A 23,590-nucleotide genomic window follows, 5' to 3' on the forward strand; every position below is an offset into this window, starting at 1 on the left:
TGTCATTGTATGGGCCATTTAGAGAAAGAACACTGAAAAAGACCACTGGCTCTAATTGATCAATGATACAGTAGAATTCATTGGTATACATTTTGTTCCTTCAAATTCCGAAATTTCTTTTATCATCCAGGTACCTTGCATTTGATTGATCATTAGTTAATTCATCATTTCTTACTGAAATGTGGGTATTGTAGATGAATGTTAAGTTTGAACTTATTATCAATGTTAAGCCGAAAAGAGTTCTTCTAACCAAAGCTAATTAAGAAGAAGCAAATATAGTGGTAACGTTCAGCAAACTTTGGAGGTGAGAAGTAGATTGGCACATAATCTCTAATGTGTTGGGTTCTTAATCTAGCTATTGCATCGGATAAGGTGTTTATCTCTCTAGCTATATGCTCGAGGAACAAGCTTATAATTTTGCATTTTAGGCTCTCAACATAATTCGAGATAAGTTTCATTGGTCAAGGGACTATAAAGTGGTTTTGGCTAAGTAGATAGCTAGTTCATCTTTTCTCATTGAAATTTTGACGGCATAGATGAGTGTTTTTTTTTTTTTGGTTATTTCAATGTTGACTAATTGTCTCTTATATGTCATATATATTCCTTTCATAACCAGCTGGAACCACAAGTTGTTTAAAGTGCAGAGGCCCCCTTCCTTGTCAAAATTATAGGAAATTTGACAGATAGTGAAGCATTAATGTCAAGTTAAAACCACCCTTGCATATTGTAATTAATTTCCTGCATGTAGAAGGAAAATTATCCTTGCATGTGCTTAGATTAATAGGAAGCAAAGAAATTTACAGCAGTTGTTATATATATTATACGATAGTGTATGGGATACAGTTTCTGTAATAAGAACTTTCAAAGGTTTGATCATCCTTAAAAGTTACTTTTATGGTGTATTTTTTTTTCTAAAGAGGATGAGAATTTGATTTAAATAATGAAGGGAAAGTTACATGTCCAAAACCAAGGTCAACTAAATAAAAGGAGGAGAGAGACCCTTTAATAGGGATTTAACAATATGCAAAACTTCAACTTTCATCAACCCATGATCAGTAAGCGAGTTAGTTTCTTTTAAAACGTGATTAAAAGAAAAATTAGAGATTTTTCTTTTTTTTTTATAACTTTCGATATGATTTTTCAGATAAATACGTATACGTTAAACCAATCTATACAGAAAATACCCTATATACTTTCACTTTAGATTTGACCAGCTAGAAGAATTTGGGCTGCCTTACATGCTTCAGTCTTGGTGGTATAATGCCGCAAAGCTGTTTGGTTTGTTTTCTTCTCCGATCGAAAAAAGAAAAAAGAATCCTTAAAAGAGCATAAGAACAATTGAAGTCAGCATACTTATAATGATCGAATGGGGGATCTTTGAACTATGCAACAATTTTCTTTTCCCCTCTTTCCATTGCCTTTTTCCAATTTGTTAATGTGTTTTAATTCTCCATTAGATTGCTTTAGTTTTTTTGGGGGGGATTGTGGAATATATGTTATTGTCTCAATGCATGACAAAGAGAAATGTTGGGGAATGAAAAATGGGAGACATCCCCACATCCCTGATATTATTATTAGATGCAAGGTCATAGTCATTCTTTAGTGTACCTCCCATTTATTACCTTTGTCTTTTGCCTCCATTCCTTCTCCATCCACTAAATGCTCTTTGCCTTCCCTTCTCTTCCATTACCTTTTCTTACTGAATTTGCAGGTCCCTTTCTCTTTCTATCACTTCTCCAGTTAGGGTTTTCCTCTTTGAGGCTCAGCACCAGCCCCCCCTGCAATAAATCTGTGAATTGTTTCACACCCTTCACTGGCCAAGGGCTACCTTGTATCTTGGTAGGAGCAAAGAAGCATCCTCCCCAAAGAGCTCATATAAGGGAAAAGGTACTTCCCTTTTTATTCTTCTGATCAAAAACACAGATCAAAAACGGGTAATTATGTGTGTGTAGCTGCTGCTTTTGTTCCTTTTCTGTGCTAATACATCTTCTTCTTCTTTGGTTTTTTTTTTTGGTTTTTTCTTCTTTTCTTGGCAAGCTAAAGGCTAAAGAGATACTCCCACTCTCTTTGGCTAGCTAAAGTCTCTGATTTAGGGCTTTCTTATGTTCAAATACCTATGAAACAAGATAATTTTGGTGAATTGCACTATGTCAGATCCCCATCTTCATTTGATTACAGAATGATCATATATATATATATATATGATCATGCAACTAATAAATTATCTATATTTATTAGTCTTGACAGGTTGGGAAAAGGAGAGAAAATAGAACCAAAGTTAATTATGGATATTATAGAAAGAGACAAACTTAGGAACCAAAATTTAATGGTGACATGCACAAGTCCTTGTGGATCATTGGGGGAGGGGGGGGGGGGGGGGGGGGGAGTGAAGTGTTAGAACTGACCTTTTCCTTTCTAAACGTACAAGAAATTAGTAAAGAAGGAAAAGATAACAGAGCGTAAAAATGGACAAAAAAAAAAAGGAGGGGATGCATAAAATAAACCAGTGACAATTAATTCCCAGATTTAAGAGGTTCTATGCATGTGTGTTTAAAAAGGTTCTCTCTGCTGTATGTCTGTGTGTGTGTCAGAAAGGTGGACATGGGATTTTTTCTTTTTTGTGTTTACTTCAAAACTCTGGACATAAACCAGGTTAGATTGATTGATACTGACCAGAAAGAGAATCCATTCAGGGAGAAAACCCTAGTAATATGGATCATATAAAGATTCTTGAAGAGTGACCCAAGTTAGAAAAAGATAGAAGAAATAAGCAATTTATAGTCAACAAGATTTGCAGAAGAATTTTAGATGATAATATGGTTTTCTAAAACAATTTTATGGAATTTCATAGTTAAAGAAGTAAAAGAAATACTCTACTACAAATTTAGAACAGCTCACGACAAATGCTTGTTCTGGATCTGTGCATATTGCCGGTGTTGCAGTGTGCAAATGGCTTCCTCCAGCTCTTACAATTCACCCTGTGCTGCTTGCAAGTTCTTGAGGAGGAAATGCATGCCAGGTTGCATCTTTGCACCTTACTTCCCACCAGAAGAACCCCAAAAATTTGCCAATGTTCACAAGATCTTTGGAGCAAGCAATGTGACGAAGCTCCTCAACGAGCTCCTCCCTCACCAAAGAGAGGATGCAGTGAATTCCCTTGCCTATGAAGCTGAGGCGAGAGTAAGAGATCCAGTTTATGGCTGTGTTGGTGCCATCTCTTTCCTGCAGAGACAAGTTCAAAGGCTCCAGAAAGAACTTGACGCAGCCAACGCCGATTTGATTCGTTATGCCTGCAACGACATCCCAACAGCCTTGCCTGCACCGCCAGGGGCGAGCTCAGTTCAGCCTCTAACTCCCCGTCACAGGCCAGCTGATTTTAATAGAAGGATTGGTAATGAAGGAGCTGGAGGCTTCTATCACCCCACTGGTGCTTTCCCCCTCCCTTATTCTTTTCCCTGGAATGATAACTCTTCTGGTGACATCAACGATGGAGGAGGAGAAGGCGGCATGTGAAATCCAACCAAGACAAGTTCCAAACTGTCGGCCCCCATTTAGGGTTTTTTCCATCTGGGGCATGGCTCTTGGTGTGTGATGCTACTTACATATTTTTAGTTAAGGTTTCTGGCTAGCCTCTCTCGGTGTCTCTCGCTTGGACTCTCCCTAGCTAGAATTTCACTTAACTTTCTATTGTTTTCCTTCCTATTAATTTGGTGGGTTGAGTACTCTTTTTTTTTTTGCTCTCTGATCTCTTTATCCTGCTAATACCAGGGGCTTAAAAATGTGTCATCAGTGTACTATTTTGTGGGAGTTGGGACCTAAATAAGGGGTCTAGAGCCATCTAGTTTGGCTGCTAAACCATTTGTTGTGCAGCAAGCAGCAGCTCTCTAGGCGTGAGTGCATGTGGCGTTTGCTCTTCTCTTTCTGTCATTGTTTATGCTTGAGAATAAAAATGAAATAGTTGCAGCTAGCTTCAAGGTCGAACTTTAAAGAGGATTCTCCAAAGCCTAAGTCTACGGCGTAGTCCTCCTTTACGCTATTTATTCTTACCTTTCTACTTTGTTCTTGAGGACCACTACCGGTTTTACTTTCTCTGCAGAATTTTATTCAGTAATTCATTGATAGCCACAGGTTCCAAATGGCCAAAATTCAAACCCCAAGTTGCACCTGAATAACCACTGTTTTCTTTTATGTATTTCTTAGCATCACAGGTCTCGACCTTTTCCCCTTTTTAATCTAAAGAAATAATCAGTCAAGCTCTGTGTGTTTCAACTTTTTTCCTGCTTTGTTTAATGGTGTTCTAACTTGTTTAAACTCTAGCTATAGCTTGCACTAAAAAAAGAAGGAAAAAAAAAACACACACACACTGAAAAGGGGTTGGTGTGAGAGTCTGTTTTGAGACCCAAGCTCCACCTCCCATTTTCCATGGTAAACAGAGGTCTCAAACAGTGAGTCACAGTCACTGTCCTCATTGGATCCGATATGTAAAGTGTTTGTTCACTTGTTCAGTTTGTTCTTGCATGTAAGGGTTGTTTCAGCTTTTCCTTCCCCAGCCATTTTCACTATTAGGATCCCCAACATCTTTCTATACCAAAACAGTGGAACCTTAGACAAAAGTCCTAAACACTGTCAAGTCCCTATCTCTCTCTCTCTCTCTCTCTCATAATTGTGTTTCTCATCCTTTATATTTTTCTATTGGTTTCTTTCCTTTTTTTTTCTTTTCTTTTAATTTTCTGAATTTTTTTTCATATCCTAATATATATATATATATATATATATATATATATATNTATACTATATATATATATATATATATATATATATATATATATATGAATGCATGCAATTATCAAGACAATGCATGCATGTCCATGAAGAGATAATCATAATGAAGCTACAACAGAAAGGTATATTTTAAGGAACCTAGCTCATAAATGAAAATTTGTAGCTAACCCCAGGGAGAAAAAACACACCCAGAAAACCTAGGGTTAGGGTTTTACTTTGCATCAGCGTAGGAATTTCCAGTATATATTTTCCAAAGGTCAGCAAGCATATTCTTTCCTTTGTCCTCTCCTCTTTGAAAAGGAAAAGGGAAAGGGGAAGAAGGGTCTTCTCTCTCTTAATACTTGTTTCTCCAAATTAACCAAGCTTGTCTGTTTCTTTATTCAAAATTAAACAATTAGTTAAATAATCATATGTGACTGAGCCTGAGGTCTGAAATATGAATGAACGAGATATGACTTTTGAAATAAAATTTTCCTTATTTTCTTCGACTGTCTAATTCATTTCATTCTCTCTTAGATCTTTTTTCCTTTTTCTTTTCTCTCTCATTCTCCATTCACATAGCCACACGCTTGCATTCATGTGTCGCTGTATTGCAAATGTGGCAGTACAAAGCTTTCATCATAAAACACGACCATCTCTTCTGTTACTCCCACTTTTTGTCAGTGTATATCTATCTGCCTGCTGCCCACACCCACAGCTGATCAATGCTGAACCATCTCCCTCTCCCTCTCCCAAGACTTTTTCTTTTAAAAACTATTGGGTAAACGTCACTGAAGCCTGTTATGATTTTAATCTCCTCACATACTCAACTGGTATCTTGAGAAAATTATGCACAAAATTATGTTATTTAAAAGAAAGTGAAAACTGTGCTGCCTTCTGTCTCTGTCTCTCTCTTACTCTATCAATAGGTCTCTGGATTTGGGGTTCTGCCACTACCAGTGAGAGTCACGTCTATTGTCCTCCAATTCATCGCCTCCTGATCAGCCCACTGCTCCAAAAATTTTTTTTTCTCTTTTTGTTTTTTTGGGTTTCTCGAGATCTCCAAAGCCTCACCTTTTTCTTTGTTGGAATTTCTGGTGAAACCAAACACATCTACTTGCTAATCTTTTTAGCCTTCGTTTCAGCATTACCATATCAACTTTACAAAGTGAACAGTGTTTACAATATTTAAGAGTTTGATGGTTGTACTGTTGGGTTTCAGAAAGTACGCAGATCAGAGGGGCAAGTATGGCTTCTCTCCTTCTCCTTCTCTTTCTTTCTTTCTTTTTATTTTTATTATTTCTTTCTGAAGAATGAAAAAAGTCATTACCTTACTGAATTGAGACTCCATCAACCCCATCAACCCTTCTCTCTCTCTCTCTCCCTCTGACAAAACGTAGAAAAAGAAGTAAAGAGCAAGTGAAAAATGGCAGTGGATTTTTATTCTTTTCCTTTAGAAAAAAAAAGAAAAAGAAAAAGAAAGAACAATTGAATCAAAGGACAAATAAGATAAACAGGGGAGTGCGGGTCCTATTTATGCTATAGCCTATGCCCCCCCAGCCACACAAGAAACTCTTCACACAGATTCACACAGAGATGTTGTTTCTGGACAGCATGGGACTCATCATTTGTATCTTTTAGGTTGGATGTTTTTGATGTTCCAAGACACCCTCCAAAAAAGTTTGGATTTTCGGGATGTGGGTTTTTTGTTTTCTTCTTCCTTTTTCCATTATTAATTTACTCTATTTTGGCCGTGCCCATCACCATTTCAACATAAATTATATACATACAGTTATATCTCTCTATGTTATCCATTAAATAATGCAAACTAGTTCAGCTACTATTGTTGGGACCAATTTTGTACATTTTCCTTCTGTTAAGTCATCAAAAATTTTAATTATAAGTATACCCTAAGTGATATAACGGTTCAACCATACATAACTATTGTTGGGATCAAATATTACATTTTCTTTTTGTCAAGTCATCAAAAATTTTAATTATAAATTACCCTAAGTGATATAACGATTCAACTATAGATAATTATTGTTGGGATCAAATTTTACATTTTCTTTTTGTCAAGTCATCAAAAATTTTAAGTATAAATATACGCTAAGTGATATAACAGTTCAATGATAGATAACAAAACATTGTACATAATTTGAACACTTTTCTAGACTTAAATATTTGATTCAGTAGTAAATATATATGTATCGTCTGTTTAAAAAGATGAGTTCAAATCTCTTTTCTCTTAAATAAACAGAAAAGATATGATTATCTTAATTTTAAATATTTGGATGTTTTGAAACTTTGTAGTTGAATTTTTGTAATCATTATTTTTTTGAGTGTTCATTACTCTTTAGAGATAAAGAGATTATTGAAGAAGGTACCAAACTAAAAAGAATAAGATAGAAATAATGAATACCATAATAAATTTCTAGAACAAAAAAAAATGTGACATGAGTGCTAATTTACCCTGACACTCACCTCAGGTAGTGGGAAAAAAAAAACTTAAACATTTCCCAAGTGAATAATTAATACTTGCCTCCTTCCAATTCTGGTACTACTTATTTTGTGTAAAATTAATGTTGGACCAAAGTGATTACAAGTACAAAGTACAATCCAATGAAATAATTACTAAACATATACACAAAAATCAATGAATAAATTAAACAAATTAATATAAAGTTAGAGAAAATCTACCAAGAGGAATTTGAACTGAACTTATCATCCATATGATTTATATTTTTAAAGAAATAATGATGGGTACTTATTTTTTTGTTCGGTCACGAAAAGAAATGTATTCGAATATCTGTTTGGATCGTAGTGTATGTATGTGTTTCGAATTCAAAAAATTGGATTAAAAAATTAGAATGATTTAGTGGTGTGATATGCAGTGGCAATCTTAGATCAAAAGGAAAGGAAAAAAGGCAAGATTGTTTGCTGAAGATTATGTATCATGGGAGAATTTGTTAATGGAAATATATCCAAAAAAAAAAAAAGAAGTGAAAGCAACCATACAGAGGAACTTGATGACAGATTAGATAATTAAATTAAAAAAAAAAACAAAACATAAAAATGAAAAAGGTACTGCTGCTAATCTTTCAGTTGCATGCAGAAGCTTGCAGTGAAATTTGATGGGAAAAGATAAGAGAATTTGGGTCCAGTTGATTTGTGAAGGCGATGCATCAGAGGGGCTATGATCCTTTTCGAGCCACTGAAATTTGTTCCAGACTGGCTAGAATCTTTGGCCTCATCGTCCCTCCCAGAGACATGGCCAATCAAACAAATACTTCTTCTTAAGTTTCTTTTAGCTGTATATCATCTTTCTCATCTCTTTCGTGCTTTCAGAGATCTTCCAGTGGTCTGCAGCTAATTTTTTGCAGCTGATCAACTTGGCAAAATGTGGGCCTGCATGTGTTTGCTGCTTCAATCCTGCTTTTGGGGTTATTACCTTCTCATCCCTCATTTTGTCTGTTGTTCTAGCTCAGGTGATGAACATGGTGGGCAAAAACCAATAGATAAATCAGAATTTCACTCTCTGTTAAAAGGAAAATTCCTAACCTGAATCTTGACTATTGCCCTTTGCTTCTTTTAGGATGTTGACTAGTGAAAAGAGAAGACAAGAAAAGAGATGAGAATTCATTGTTCTTGAGTACAAGGAAGCAAATGAATTCATCAGCTTTTAATGCCAGGCAATGAATTTCAAGTTTCCTATGATCAAATCCCCAAAAAAAAAATATCAAAATTTCATAATGTTCAAGAAACTAAGGTAAAAAAAAAAAAAAACCCACATACCCCATCATGATTTTGTGTTAAATAATGTTAATATTTTATAAATGTTACATCAATTAATTAAATTTGAAGGATATACATACGCAAGTCATTTTTTATAATATTTCATTATGATACAATAAAAATCAAATTACATACACCCTTTCTTGATAAACTAATTATATCCTTAATCAAGATTGCAAAAAACTTATTATAATTTTTTAAAAAAAAGAAGTGCAAAACGAGAAAAAATAGATATATCCAACAAGTTAATTAACTGTTAAAGCTTCTTGCAATTTTATACATATAAATAAAGTTTATGGCAAAGAATAAGTACTACCAAGATTAGGCTTGATTATCATATCTTCCTTTTGTTTTTTTTTTTTTTAATTTCTGTTTGAGTGTATGTGTTGAGAAAAAGAAGGATGAAATCTTTTCTGCCTCTATGTGGAAGCTTTAGAATGTCAATGGAAAAAAGATGTAAAATTACTAATTTAGAAATACATCCTTCAAAAAAGTTTTCATAAAAAAATCTCTTAAAAATTTACCTAATTGGTGTATATATATAGAAATTTTTTGTGTGATTGGGTAAACAAAATTTGTACCTTTTCTTATAAAAGAAAAAAGAAAGCTAACCACTCAAATTTTATTCCTATAATACCTAGTAAAATAAAAATTAATTAATAACTATATGCTAGTATCTAATTTCTCACCCATTTTTTTATTAATTGATAAAAAAGGAATCTTCCTGCTTTGTGCAAGGCATAATATATAGCCTAAACAAACCATTCCTTTGGCACTTTCTTTACCTAATTTTGCAACATATCATGAAGAAATAATAAAAGGGATTTCCTCGGCGGCCGTTTGTAATTATCAAGTGGGTGTGGACAGACTGAAATCTCCATTCTTTTTAATTCATTGCTTCCAAGAGATAGAGCCAAATCTATTCAACATGGATCAGGTGATTGGTCATGATAATGCAATTTACATACAAATTATAAAATGAAAAATTAAAAATAAAAATAAAAGAAGAGAAAAAGAAGGAGGAAAGAGGTTGGAAGATGTTGAAGACCCCATTAAGAAATCCATGATACAATGATTAGTCATGTTACTCTCATCTTTTGTTACAACATGCACTAGATTTGATGCTGCAAATGCATCATGACCCAAATCCAATTGGCACGCTTTTTAAGCTTCTTTTGGGTTTGTTAATCCAAAGATTCATGAACTTCATTGCTTCTAGATGCAAAGAAAAAATGATCGATATTTAACAAAGATTCTGTTTAAAGAAATCCCAATTTTATTATTTTTAAAACATAAATTATAATAAATTCGGGTTTTAATTACAGTTTTTTAAACTACATATATTTTTATATAATAAAATTTTGTGTAACAATATCAAAAGTAGTGTTTTTGTTATAAACCCTGACTAACCCAATGGTAGGGCTTTGAGACATGCCACATGCAAAAGGGTTGTAAGAAAAGAAAAAGGTTATATGTGGCTAATTTGGCTTTATAATACATTTCTTTACTCTATTTTTCTTCATATATTAAAAAGCTGAAAGTGTTTCTTTTGTCAGATTACCAATGATGATGGTCATGATGGTTGCCATCGATGTTGTTCATAAACTAAACACAGAGGAAGATCATGGGGTTATAAAGAATTGTTCTTTTGTTTGATACATATTCTGTCTTTAGGCAAATGATTTGAAAAGGGGGGAAGAGATCACAGCCGAAGTGCAGATCAGATACCATTTTTTTCCCTTATGTTCAAGATTATATATATATATATATTAAGAATTGCTAATGAAATCAGGATATGAAAGATTGCAAGAATATGTCTTGTTGCGGCTGCGAATTATTCTTGGCCCCCCTCCCTCTTTCGCTCTATGAATTCTTTGAAAGAGTGAAGGATAAGGAATATAAATTGCTCTAATCATATGAGCACAAAGTGTTTTCCCTTCCCTCTCGAATATGGGCAGGTTTTGACTTGGGGAAAGTGACCATCAAGGATAAAGTTGCACCACTCCTGTTTAAATAGCTGCATACTATTATATAAATTTAAACATTCCTTGGAATTTTTTAATTGGAGAACTGATCTCATTCTTCACACACCCTTGGATTTGAATTTAATTGTATTGAATACGAATATAATATATTCTATGTTACTTGAATTCCAAAGAGTGTTGTATATAAATATGTATCGATTTTGAAATAATATAAGATGTACGTCTGCCTGCAGGTTCAATTAATTCATACATTCTTTTCTAATTGTTAGAACAAAACCTAACTAAGTATATCAATAAATGTTAATACAGGGATTGTTAGATTCAATTGTGGATTTAAGCAGGACCCATAGGTGGAACTAAGTTTGATCATGAGGTCAGACGGTCTGCAACCTTTTATCTTCACAGTGCAACACAGGCAGTACTTTTGCAGTACATCTGTCTTTTTTATTCCATAGATATATCATTACTTATTTTTTTTTACTTTATATTAATCTGCAATTGATGCCTTTTTCTTTTTTTTTCTCTTCCCCCAAGTTTGCATGAGCCATTATATACCCAATTGAAAAATTTGTCAGGCAACATGAAGGTAGTACAATTTGTCAGCTATTGAAAATCTATTCTATGAAATCTAGCTTGATTGATGGTTTCCAACTGCAGACCTTTTTTTTCTTTTTATTTTTTTAATAGTTGAATCTCACAGTCACAGCTGTATATTTTCCATAAAGGGTCCAAAACTGTTTACCTTAGATTAGAGAGTTGGACACACAGTAAGCCCAAATCCAACGCTTTGGGCTCTTTTGCAATCCCACAACTTGAAACTCCAACCCTAGGCTAAGTTAATATTATTTAAAGATTACAATGAGTAGTTTATGAGCGGATTTCCTACACTATTGACACGATTAAATAAGATTAAGGCATTTTGTAATCGGATTCAGATAGATTTTGAGTAATAAGACAATTAACCTTAATAGATTTGGGTAGTGGATACCTTACTCGTCATAAGTAGTGGATACAGTCACGGGTTCAAATTTGTAATAAAATTACTAACTCGGATTTGGGTATTGATCATAGGGTACTCACTATCTGACTTTGACTACAAAAATTGATTTAATATTTTAATTTAATTTTTATGAGTTAATTTTAATTTATTAATTTAAATTTTATTAATAATTACATAAAACTTTATTTTCATTAAATTTATTTTTTTATTTCATGTTCAATTTTTTATGAATGCTAATAAATTTCAAAATTAGTAACTACCTTACCAGTTGTCATTCCTATTATTTTTTAAGGAATAAATTTATTATAAAATCTTTTATTTTTTGGTTAAGAATAAGTGGTATGCTAACTACCAAGTTATTACAAAAGTCATGAACCTGTTCTTAATTCTTAAATTCAAAAGTCACTCTATGTACTAAGAAAAATAAATGGATATACACAAGCAAGGTTGATTTTCATTTGGGTTCTTGTAAGTTCATATTTTGAACTTCAATTTTTATATGCTAAAAATTTAATAACATTTGGATAAAAATGAAATTTAATATATTATATGCTAAAATTTTTCTAATAACATCAAATTTAACATATTATCGTGAAATACCGTTTCATATCGAATTTAAGCATAACTTTTAATCTCTATATAAAGATTTAAATTAATCACTATTAATAATTTAAATTTAAAATTTTAAAAACTTAAACCTCAATTACTCAATTCTCAAAATTTTAAATTCAAGTTGTTTTTTTATTTTCTTCTCAAACAATTACTTTTATTAATAAAAAACTTATACAACATGAACTGAAAAAAAAAATCCTAATGCATAAAATGCCTCTAGAAACATAAAATAAATTACATTTAACTTCTTCACTTATAAAATCAATTGTTAAGTGTTAATCTAATCATCAACACGCACTAAACATATAATTGATCGATTCATGTTTATATCCGATATAAATTTTTTCATCGATATTCTCGATATTCGAAAATCGAGAATCGAGGTACAAAATTATTGTATTAATATCCCAAGATTTCTACAAAATACATCCAAAGTGAAGTTGGCTCCAAACGTAGCTGTTTTTGCTTCCTGCCAAGATGTTGTTGTTTCCATTGAAGCATTATAGATTGATTATCGTTTGTAATTAAGCATAATCAAGAGCAAAATGAATCAACTTACACTTTAGGGGGACAAGAGGCACCGCTACCAAGCGGCCGAGAGCAACAGTTCCTGAAGAATCGCACTGCAGTCTATGCGCCAAAACCATCAAGAAACAACAAAGATACAGGAAAGACATGCTTTCATGCAGACAACTTTACGCCATCTATCCAACAGGTGTTGCACCAAATTCCACGCGTCATCGCCCTTTGTTTCTTTATATTCGGAGCTCCAATGCTCTCACCCACTCACCCCTTTCACTCTCTGTCTAGATCCCATAATCTTTTCAGTGCAAGCTTAGATTAAAAAAAAAGGCAAAAAGACCAACCTCGGTAGCCATGGCTGAGTATCAGCAGCAAAACTTGCAGTATCCTCAGCAGCAACCCCAGACTGATAACTACAACAATTACTTTCAGGACAACCATCCTTCGACCTCGAAAGTTCTCGCAGTTGTCACCCTCCTTCCTGTCGCTGGCACCCTTCTGGGGCTTGCTGGTTTGAGCCTAGTTGGAACCCTCATAGGGCTTGCCTTCGCCATTCCGCTTTTCCTGCTGTTTAGCCCCGTTTTGGTCCCCGCTGCTCTCGTCATTGCCGGTTCCGTAGCCGGGTTCTTGACCTCTGGAGCCTTTGGGATCACCGGACTTTCATCACTCTCGTGGATTGTCAACTATCTTCGTGGAACGCGGGGCTCTATGTCTCAGCGGCTAGACCATGCAAAGCGGCGGGCGTGGGAAACGGCTGGAAATATAGGCCAGAGGACCACGGATGTGGGTCAGAAAAACCGGAATAGGAGCCAAGAAGGAGGAAGGACGACCTAGGAGGGTGCCGGAGATCAGGAAAGTGGCAAGACCCAAGAAGCCGTAAAGAAGTAGGGAGGCCCATTGGGTTTTGTTTCTTTGAGTTCAGGTTTGATCGTGTAGCAGTTGGGTCATGCTTAAAAGTATATATAGTGGGTAGACAAAGCTAGGGAAAAAATAATTTAAGAAGGTGCCCCTTTCTTCCTGCTTTGTTGATGTCCTGTAACCATCACTTTGTTTTCAAATAAACTGCTTTCTAGTCTTTCCTTTGCTATTTACTCTGTTTTCAATTACTCGCTTGCAAGAATCAATATAAGGTTGGTGAAGGACAAGAGGGGTACACAAAATGCATGAAGACAAACCAAATGAATGCAGGAGGAAAAACAAAGCAGAATGAATGAAAAGCCTCTCTATTTAATACTGGTTATATGATATTTTGAGTGAAATTGACCTCTCATTTGGTAGTGCAACGTCCTCATCAGCTTTAGACAAGGTAAAATGATAATGATTTAAATGATTCATTTGGTTACATAAATTATACTACGAAGTGGTGATTTAATAATATCTCTCCAAATATTACTGTTTGAATAAAATTCATGGTAACATAACGGACGTTCTTTATAGTTGTTGTCTATTTTTATGGTTCTTTTCATGATTCATGTAAGTTCGTTTTTCATGTTTCATGCACGTAATAAGTAATAGTTTTTCATTATTCTTTTACGAGTTTTTTTCGTGATTTATAATATGTAATAAGTTTGTGTTTATTATACATATAGGAGATTATTGGAATAGTAATATCTGTGTATTATGCATGAAGGAGACTATTGAAATAGTAATAAAAAGACATCTTCTGTCAGTTAAATAAAGTATTCCTAAAACTTCAGCACTATGTGATGGACGTCTCTGGAAAAAAACACAGACCAGCAAACAGAGAGCGCGCCAAGGGCCAGAACTGCCCTTACTACATCTTGCTTCTCATGATATTCCATTTTGCATCAAAGAAATGTCTCCCTCAAACCTCCATTGCTTCCTCTCTGTCATGACCATCATCTTTGTTGGTTTTCTCTTTGATTTCCCCATCGAGTCAACTCTCGTGTACCCTTTAGGTTGCGCTAGTAACATTCCGTCATGCAATTCCTACCTCTATCACATATCAAAAGGGCTTTCAATAGAGGAAATGGCCAATTTCTATTCAGTGAATACATCCCAAATCCAATCCATAACCCATGACGCCAAACTAGACTACCTCGTATCTGTTCCTTGCACTTGCAAGGATGTGAATGGCACCCTAGGATACTTCTATGATACCCTTTATAAAGTGAAACCAGGAGACACATATGCGGGTGTCTCAGGTCAGTTTTACAGTGGGCAAGCTTGGATGATTGCAGCGGAGGAGCAGCTGCTTGTGGCTGGAGATATGATCACTATACACCTTGTATGTGGGTGTCTAGGAGTAGAAAATCAAGAGGCTGTGACATATACAGTGCAAGACCGTGATACCTTGTTACAGATTGCAGAACTTCTGTCAGCAAATCTTAGTGAAATTGAGAATCTAAATCGAAACTTGATTCGAAATCCAAATTTTATAGATATTGGATGGGTTTTGTTTGTACCAATCGGGAAGAGAAAAATTCAAGCACCCAAAGCAGGTAAAGCTGTCCATCATACTAAAAGCTGAATAGTTCTTAATGGGATTGTCTTAAAATAACATCTAGCCCTTTTTTATACCTGTAAGCTGTGTTCTTTTTGTTTTTTCTAATTTCCAAATCTTCTGCCTTAAGTTCTGCGAGAAAGACTCAGGTGATTGGAACTACATATTAAATCTACTAGCTTGGTTCGTCTGTTTACGATGATGGTATAGTCAACAAATCATTCATACAAAAATTTCAACCTGCCCTGAGGGATATACATAGGCAAATTCTCTTCTGAAGTGCAAGCAATCTGACATTGTTTTCTCATTCTCAAGCCAGGAAAAAGGCACAATTTACCAATAATCATTGGCACAATCTTGGTTGTGACATTACTTTCAATGAGCATGCTGGTTCTATTCCTTATCAGAAGAAACAGAAACCATAGAAAAAACAGAGATCTAGAAGCTGTCAACAAAAGTCCTAGTGCCAAAAAGAGTTCTTCGCAAAACCAACTCCTTCAGGACAAGTATATGGAAGGTGAGATTACCTTTCAAACATGCCTGCAGAAAAATTCTTATGGCAAGTTCTAGGAATGCTTTAAATTTCCGATAAAGGTCTGGCTGATTGACAAAAACATTTTAGGAAACATTAAGAGACTTCGAACAATCTGAGTCTGATATGGCAAGATTGGTTGGTGCAGGTGTGGCATCCATTGAGTCTGAAAGACCTGTTACTTATAGTCTGGAGGAGATCAATGAGGCTACAAATAACTTTGATGAAAGCAGGAAGATTGGACAAGGTGGATATGGCACTGTATACATTGGTGTACTAAAAGAACAGGTATGATAAATCTAGTTATAACTTCCAAGTCGAATTTTTATAATCATGTTTATAATGTACTCAAGCTAAGCTTATATATATATGATTCTAGCAGAAGTCTGACTGTGAAATCTGAATCACAGGAAGTTGCAATTAAGAAAATGAAATTTAGCCAGTCAAAGGAATTTTTTGCAGAGCTCAAAGTGTTATGCAAGATACATCACATTAATGTGGTATGAAATTCTCCCAACTAAGGATATTAAGATATATGCATGACATTTTGTTCACCCCCACCCCTTTCCTAAGAGAAAAAGGGTAGTTTTGCTGGACAAATCTTTTTCCTTCAGGTGGAGCTGCTGGGATATGCAAGAGGGGACAATCATCTCTATCTGATATATGAGTATATACAAAATGGATCTCTTAATGATCACCTTCATGATCCAGTCCTGAAAGGTATTTGTTTATGTGAAGAATGCTGGTACGACAATAGGAATATTTAGAAAATATTCTGACACTAGCAGGTATCAGGTCACTTGCCGCTTTCTTGGACTGCAAGAGCAAATGTAGCACTTGATGCTGCAAGGGGGATTGAATACATTCATGATCATACGAAGACACGCTACGTGCACCGCGATATAAAAACAAGTAACATTCTGCTTGATCAGAGACTGGAAGCAAAGGTACTCTAAAGGCCTTCAAAATGTTGTGTCATACATATTATTATCTGATATTATTGCAACTCTAAAAGCACTTCATACAGGTTGCAGATTTTGGACTAGCAAGGCTAGTAGAGAGGTCAAACGAAGAAGATGTTGTAGCAACATGCTTGGTTGGAACACCAGGTTATATAGCTCCTGAGTAAGTTTTATGTTCTTAAACAATGGAAAAAGTGCATCAGTCGGAATCTTTTTCATAGTGATTGACTCCATTTTAGTTTTCCATGGTATATTCGTTTGTAACCTTAATTTAGTCTTAACATCTCATTGCTTTCCACCAAGATGTGCACGCGAGCTACAAATGACATCCAAAACTGATGTTTTTGCATTTGGAGTTGTCCTGGCGGAGCTTGTAACAGGTCAGCGGGCATTGATTCGTAACAATCAGGAACCAAACAAGATGAAATCGTTAGTCTCAGTTGTAAGTAGCCAATTGATGATGATTTTGACACATTGTTGCCAGATGGGCACTTGATTACAAATTCCTGTATTGAAATCTCCTCACTGCCTGTAATATTACCAGGTTCTCATAATAGAAAGAATTGAAGTAATAGGAATTTTCTCTAAAATATTGATGATATGATCTCATGTTTGCTTCCCAATTCCCACCAATCAGCTTGATAACTTTGTTCTTGATGCAGGAGCGTTTAGGATTATATTTTATTTAATTTAATTTTTGTTAATTTTAGTTGATTTAGAAATTATAAGTATATTAAAATTCTTTTTTTACGTGTATTAGGATTTTAAGTTAGTCATGTTCTATTTAAAAATAGAACACCTATTTTATTTAAATTTTTATTAATTATTCTAATTGTATTAGATAACTAGGAGTAGAGTTTTATTAGGATTTGAGCCTATAATACTATAAATAGGACCCTTAGGCTTAGTTATGAGACATTCAGATTTGAGAGTTAATAAATAATATTTTTTTAAGCAGGAGTGCTTATTTCTCTAGGCTCTTTTTAAAGAGTAAGAGGTTTTAGTATATTTGGCCTAGCCAACCAAAGTGAGATTTTGGCTGTTTTTCACCTTAGTGGGGTTTTTCAATCTTGCCAAAATTGGTGATTCACTTTAGTGGAGTGTTCAACCTTACCACGATTGATGTTTTTTATAATGTACAGGTATCTTTACAACGCCCCGACATCAATCCTCTAATTATGTTATTTTTGATTCTATGGCCAACATATCAATCAGATATACACAATATTTCAAGTTACAGACAAGGAGAGTGCTTTGGTAGCTAACATAGATGCTAACCTCAGAGGCAGCTATCCCATGGAAGAAGTGTACAAGGTTAATATACCCTACATGTTTATGATCTTCTATCGATGATAGAAAGACAAAACATTGATCTTTTTAACTAAGAATAAACTCCATTTACACCCTGTGAATAACTTCTGTTCTTAGCTCTGTTTAATTAATGCTTACTGATATCTAAATATTTATGGTACTGATTTCTAGTTTTTCCACAAATTTGCTGCAGATGACAGAATTATCCAGACAGTGTTTAAACGAAGATGCAATGAATCGACCTGCAATGAGAGAAGTAGTTCAGAAACTTTCCCAAATCTTGACATCCTCCATAGAATGAGAAGCGGCATTAAGGGGAAACAATTGTGTCTTCAGCCAGATGCTTAAAGGAAGATGAATTGTTTCTTTCAGGAAATTGTTAGATATTCTATATACACCTTTCTTGTACAAAAAGTTACTTCCTGTTAGCTTTTCTGATTCCGCCATTCGTGCCGTCCGTAGCATGTACCTTTTGCTAACAAAACAAGTTTGAAAGTGAATTCGCAATTATAAATTATGCTTTTGTAGTACGAGGATCGACGCTGCGAGAATCATCATAGCACTAAATAAATCAAAATATTTTAATCCATTTTTGACTATCAAACGTCTGATTACAAGTATATGAACTCGAAATAACTTGAATCCGAATAACTTGAATGATAACTGAATCCAAGAATATCACGAATTCAAAATCACCCGACCGAAACCCGACCCGGCCTTTTACTCCCTCTAAATTGGATATACTACTGTAAAAAGAATAATGGGCTATCGTAAGCCCATATTACTTGTTAGTGGGCTTCAACATGGCCCAACAACGTTCAACCTACGCTGGAAAAGACAAGACATTTGTCTCACACTGGAACGAGATTCCACAGGCTCGACTTTGAATTTCCTTCACCAACTTGAAAGCAACATTCATTTCCTTTGAACGGCGAAGGGATCCAATCCAGAATTCCTAGTATTTCACTTTCTTCTTTAATTAATCAACAAGTTGATTCTCATCTTCAGCCTCTCTCTGCTCACCTGATCCACCTACGAATGGCTGGCGCCGCCTCGGCGCTCTTCCTTCTCGATATCAAAGGCCGCGTCTTGATTTGGCGCGATTACCGTGGCGACGTCCCCGCCGCCGAAGCCGAGCGTTTCTTCACCAAGCTCATCGAAAAGCAGGTACTTGTTTTAAAAAGAATTTTCATCCTATTTAATACTAAAATTCAATTTCGTAGCTCCGATTGATTGATGATGATCTGTAGCTCAATTCTTTTTTAATTTTTGTCGTTAAATTCAAAACATTTTGTGAGATTAAATAATTTTCTTTTTTTTTTGTTTACTTGATCTTCGTCAGGGTGGTGATCCACAGTCTCAGGATCCCGTGGTCTATGACAATGGTGTAACCTATCTGTTCATACAACATAGCAATGTTTACTTGTTGACGGCTTCCAGGCAGAACTGTAATGCCGCCAGCCTCCTTCTATTTTTGCACCGTATCGTTGATGTATGAACTCGAAATTTTTTTGATCTTTAAAAGTAGTCTTAATTTCGCGATAAAATGTTGTTCTGGTGGTTGAATTTAGTTTAATTGTTTGTGGTATACTATATGTTTCTGTATGCAGGTTTTTAAGCATTATTTCGAAGAGTTAGAAGAAGAATCTTTGAGGGATAATTTTGTGGTGGTGGTAAGATGATGGATAGGATTTTTTGTTAATGAAAAGAACAATGTCTTTGACTAAATGCTTACCGGCTGTGCTGAGATGTTCTTTTTTTTCTTTTGGTTAGTATGAGTTGCTCGATGAAATGATGGACTTTGGTTTCCCTCAGTACACAGAAGCTAAGATTCTTAGTGAATTTATCAAGACTGATGCTTATAGGATGGAAGTTACGCAGCGGCCTCCCATGGCGGTGACAAATGCGGTCTCTTGGCGGAGTGAAGGGATACGGTATAAGAAAAATGAAGTAGGTTGGCCTTTTGTGTATTTTTTTTGTTATTAATAGATATGCTGGCTACTCTACTGTGTTTTACAAAGATAATTTCTGTGTTTAATTAGGTGTTCTTGGATGTGGTGGAAAGTGTCAATATACTTGTCAACAGCAATGGGCAAATAATACGATCAGATGTTGTTGGGGCATTGAAAATGAGAACATATTTGAGGTGTGTGACTTATCTTCTTCCATGTTACTCAGCTAAAGGTTTTATGGATATGCACACTGTGGTATGGTCAATTGAGTTTGGATTGTCCCCGCATGTCTTGTTGACTAAATGGCAAGTCCAAATCTGTCGATTTAATTTATCATAAATGAAAGAAGGCTTTAGTTTTTTGTGAGTCCTAACCAGCTATACTTTCTTCCACCGTAAATAATGCCTGTGTCCAGTTTCTAGAAAGAGAATCTGCTTGCTTGGAAATTCTTTTTTCCCAGTGGACATTGAAGAAATAGTGGGACAAAAGAATTGCTTTTAAAAGAAATTTGAGTTCTTTTATACCTTAATATAAGTCTGTGAAGGTTAAGGGCATAGAGCAAAACTAGAGGGGCAAACTTTTTTTTTTAACACTTGCTAAAGAAATATTTCTCTCATCTTATGTTATGTCTGAAGCTGAACTTCCTAGAATGTGGTGTTCCCATATATTTTTAGAAGCTAGTGTATCTGTTTTTAAAATACTTCACCTCTTAGTGGAAAGGTCCAACTAATCATACTTTTTGTTGCAGTGGTATGCCTGAATGTAAGCTTGGCCTAAACGATAGAGTGCTATTGGAGGCTCAAGGTCGGGCAACAAAAGGGAAAGCCATTGATCTGGATGATATCAAATTTCATCAGTATGTGCTCTTTGTGTTGCTAGTTTCTTTTTCTTTTTTTTTTAAAAGGGGGGTATGGGGGTGGGCTTGGGGTAGGTGGGTTTACTAGAGTTTTCTGCTTCTTTTAAATAGAAATATGCTTCTTTTAAATAAAAATGTGCTTATTTTGTGGCTTAGAAGGATGATTCCATATATTTATGATAGGTGTGTACGTTTGGCTCGTTTTGAGAATGATCGGACGATATCTTTTATTCCCCCTGATGGATCTTTTGATCTGATGACATACAGGTTAAGTACTCAGGTGCATCTCGTGTCTCATTCACTGTGCATGTTTATCCCCTTTGATGGTTCACATCAGTTGAACTGCAATTTTGATATCCATTTTGTTTCACTTTTTCTCAAGTTTAAAACACCTAAGATCAACTTTTATGAGGTTTCAGGTGAAACCTCTCATTTGGGTGGAAGCTCAAGTTGAAAAACATTCTAGAAGTCGGATTGAGATCATGGTAAAAGCTCGCAGTCAATTCAAGGAGCGCAGGTAATTGACTTGTGTTGGAATCTGGATAACAATGATTACTCCCATTTCTATCCATCTAGATTTTATGAAAATTCCTTTAAAATGAGGGGACATCCTCATCTTTTACTTGTGCCAGTACATTATAATAAGTGGATTTAGGTGTTGTAGAAAACAATTTGAAAGTGCATTATGTTTTTAGTGGACATGGAGTGATTCCTTAGATTAGGTGTTGTAGAAAACAAAGCTACTTGATTTTGTTTAGATTTGATAGAGTTCATTTTGAAAGACCATTGTCAAATATGCTGAATTTAATTGTTGGTCACTCCCTTTGTTTAGTACGGCAACAAACGTTGAAATTGAGTTGCCTGTACCAGCTGATGCTACAAATCTTAATACCCGGACATCAATGGGATCAGCTAGATATGCCCCTGAGAATGATGCTTTGGTGTGGAAAATCAAATCTTTTCCTGGTAACAAGGTAAGACTTGGCCCAAATTTGCATGTGTAGTTAATTCCAGGGAATAAGATGTTGTACCTTAATTATATGCTTCTGAAGTGGCTCCAACTACTTCCTTTTGGACCATGTTGTTGAATGAACTATGTAGGAGTATATGCTGAGGGCAGAATTTCGTCTTCCTAGTATAACTGCGGAAGAAGCTGCTCCAGAGAGAAAGGCACCTGTCCGCGTAAAGTTTGAGATACCATATTTTACAGTCTCAGGGATTCAGGTATGGTTTGATGTCACTGTGCCCTCTAGGATTCTATAGTGTTTTTCATTAGCCTTGTTACTTTGATACTAGCTGTGAAGCTAAAATAGGGGTAATATTCTGATTGATCTATGCACATATTTATTTGTCTGCCTATGCATGGGTTTCATTTCTCTTTTAGTTAAGGATCAAATTTCTTAGTTAAAATCAAAGGAAGGACAAATTAATGCATACCAACAAAAGTTGAAGGGAGCTACTTGGGTTCCTCATCTTTTTCGAGTCAGCACCACTCAGAATAAACATAACAATGAGAAATGGCAAAGGATAACAGTCAGGGCTGTTGCTCCAATTGACTTTTCTAAGGAATCCGGATTTTTGCTTGGAGGGATGAAGAAGATGAAAAATCTCAGTAGTTTATTCTGTTCTGAAGAATTATCATGGCAACATGTTCCATGGATTAACATTTCGACTTTTGTTTGCAAATGACAGATAGAGGGATTATAACTAATTTATATTGTGACTTTATTCTTGAAACAAAGGATCAAATTTCTTACTAAGAAAAGTTTTCCCGATACTTAAAAGGAAAATGAGAAGCATATCTAATCATGTTGCCTTGGACATTGTTCCTTTCAGGTTCGCTACCTGAAAATCATTGAAAAAAGCGGGTATCAGGCTCTTCCATGGGTGAGATACATTACAATGGCAGGTGAATATGAATTACGACTGATGTAAAGATCCATGAAATGTATTATTTCTTTTCCTAATTACGTAAATAGAGCATATGGCTAGCCAAGGTTGTTCCTTTGGGAAGTTTCTTCCCATAATTTTGATATCTTCAGAAAAGGTGTCCGCTCGTCTGTGTTTTCCCAACAATTTTGCTATAATTATCGATTGAATGTGGTCATTTATATGTAAGGGCACAAAAATAGTCTGCTTGAGTTTGTTTCATTGATGTTTCTTTTGGGGGGGAGAATTAATAACCATTGCTTGTGAAACTGTAGAGCAGGGAATTTCAATTTGACTGTAAAAGGGAATGTTCATGCTTCACATTGTTGTTTGTTTGATCAAATCCTTTTACGTTAGATCATAAATAACTAAGAGATCAGAGTCTTGTGTTTTGTTTTCTCTCTTGCCCATTCTTAGTTCAAATATAACTAGTAATAAGAGGGGGGTGAATTGGATTTTCAAAAATCTTTTCGACAAATCAAAGTTTCAATGAAGGCAAATTAAAGATCAAGTTTTACATATTTGCTTTTGGATCAAGATATGTCAAGAAATAATTTAAGGAATAAAACAATTGAAAGTAAATGCAACAAATATAAAGAGTTAGTAAGAAAAATTGCAAAACTGATTTGTAGGGGTTTGGTCATTTTTTTCAATGTCTATGTGCTCTCTCATAATTCACTAACAATGAAAATCAATACAAACTGCCTTTCAAGGCTAAGACATAACTTCTTCTTAACTTTTTAAAGTCAACTTACAACATCTCTACTTTTTCAATGTTAAAGTGTTAACTTTTCAAAATCAAGTTAGAACCTCTCTACATTTTCAAGGTTAGGGTAGAACTTTGTCTCTTTTACAAGGTTGAAAGTAAGAGTACCTCTAGAAGGTGGATATTGCTTAGTAGGTAAGTTT

The 23,590-nt window shown here is 35.0% G+C and overlaps 3 protein-coding genes and 1 pseudogene across 4 annotated transcripts; all 4 read left to right on the forward strand.

Annotated features, from left to right (window-relative positions):
* Nucleotides 1,600-3,783, forward strand: LOC18604002 (protein LATERAL ORGAN BOUNDARIES). Its single transcript, XM_018116876.1, has 2 exons — nucleotides 1,600-1,887; nucleotides 2,943-3,783. The coding sequence occupies exon 2, from the start codon at nucleotides 2,950-2,952 to the stop codon at nucleotides 3,511-3,513; it is 564 nt and encodes a 187-aa protein (XP_017972365.1). The 5' UTR covers nucleotides 1,600-1,887; nucleotides 2,943-2,949; the 3' UTR covers nucleotides 3,514-3,783.
* LOC18604003 (oleosin 18.2 kDa) lies at nucleotides 12,948-13,762 on the forward strand. Its single transcript, XM_018116975.1, has one exon. It carries the CDS (start codon nucleotides 13,030-13,032, stop codon nucleotides 13,507-13,509), a length of 480 nt encoding a protein of 159 aa, XP_017972464.1. The 5' UTR covers nucleotides 12,948-13,029; the 3' UTR covers nucleotides 13,510-13,762.
* On the forward strand, nucleotides 14,528-18,302 carry LOC18604004 (annotated as a pseudogene).
* LOC18604005 (AP-1 complex subunit mu-2) lies at nucleotides 18,810-23,073 on the forward strand. 2 transcript variants are annotated; one of them, XM_007036291.2, is made up of 11 exons: nucleotides 18,810-19,111; nucleotides 19,287-19,436; nucleotides 19,555-19,617; nucleotides 19,718-19,894; nucleotides 19,987-20,090; nucleotides 20,645-20,752; nucleotides 20,936-21,032; nucleotides 21,172-21,269; nucleotides 21,585-21,726; nucleotides 21,854-21,976; nucleotides 22,589-23,073. In XM_007036291.2, exons 1-11 carry the CDS (start codon nucleotides 18,983-18,985, stop codon nucleotides 22,685-22,687), a joined length of 1,290 nt encoding a protein of 429 aa, XP_007036353.2. In that variant the 5' UTR covers nucleotides 18,810-18,982; the 3' UTR covers nucleotides 22,688-23,073. The 2 variants fall into 2 exon arrangements, with proteins under 2 accessions (XP_007036353.2, XP_017972118.1); XM_018116629.1 differs by lacking the exon at nucleotides 22,589-23,073 and having other exon boundaries at nucleotides 21,805-21,898.

This window comes from Theobroma cacao, chromosome 3, assembly GCF_000208745.1.
Source record: "Theobroma cacao cultivar B97-61/B2 chromosome 3, Criollo_cocoa_genome_V2, whole genome shotgun sequence".
In the NCBI taxonomy this organism is placed as follows: domain Eukaryota; kingdom Viridiplantae; phylum Streptophyta; class Magnoliopsida; order Malvales; family Malvaceae; genus Theobroma; species Theobroma cacao.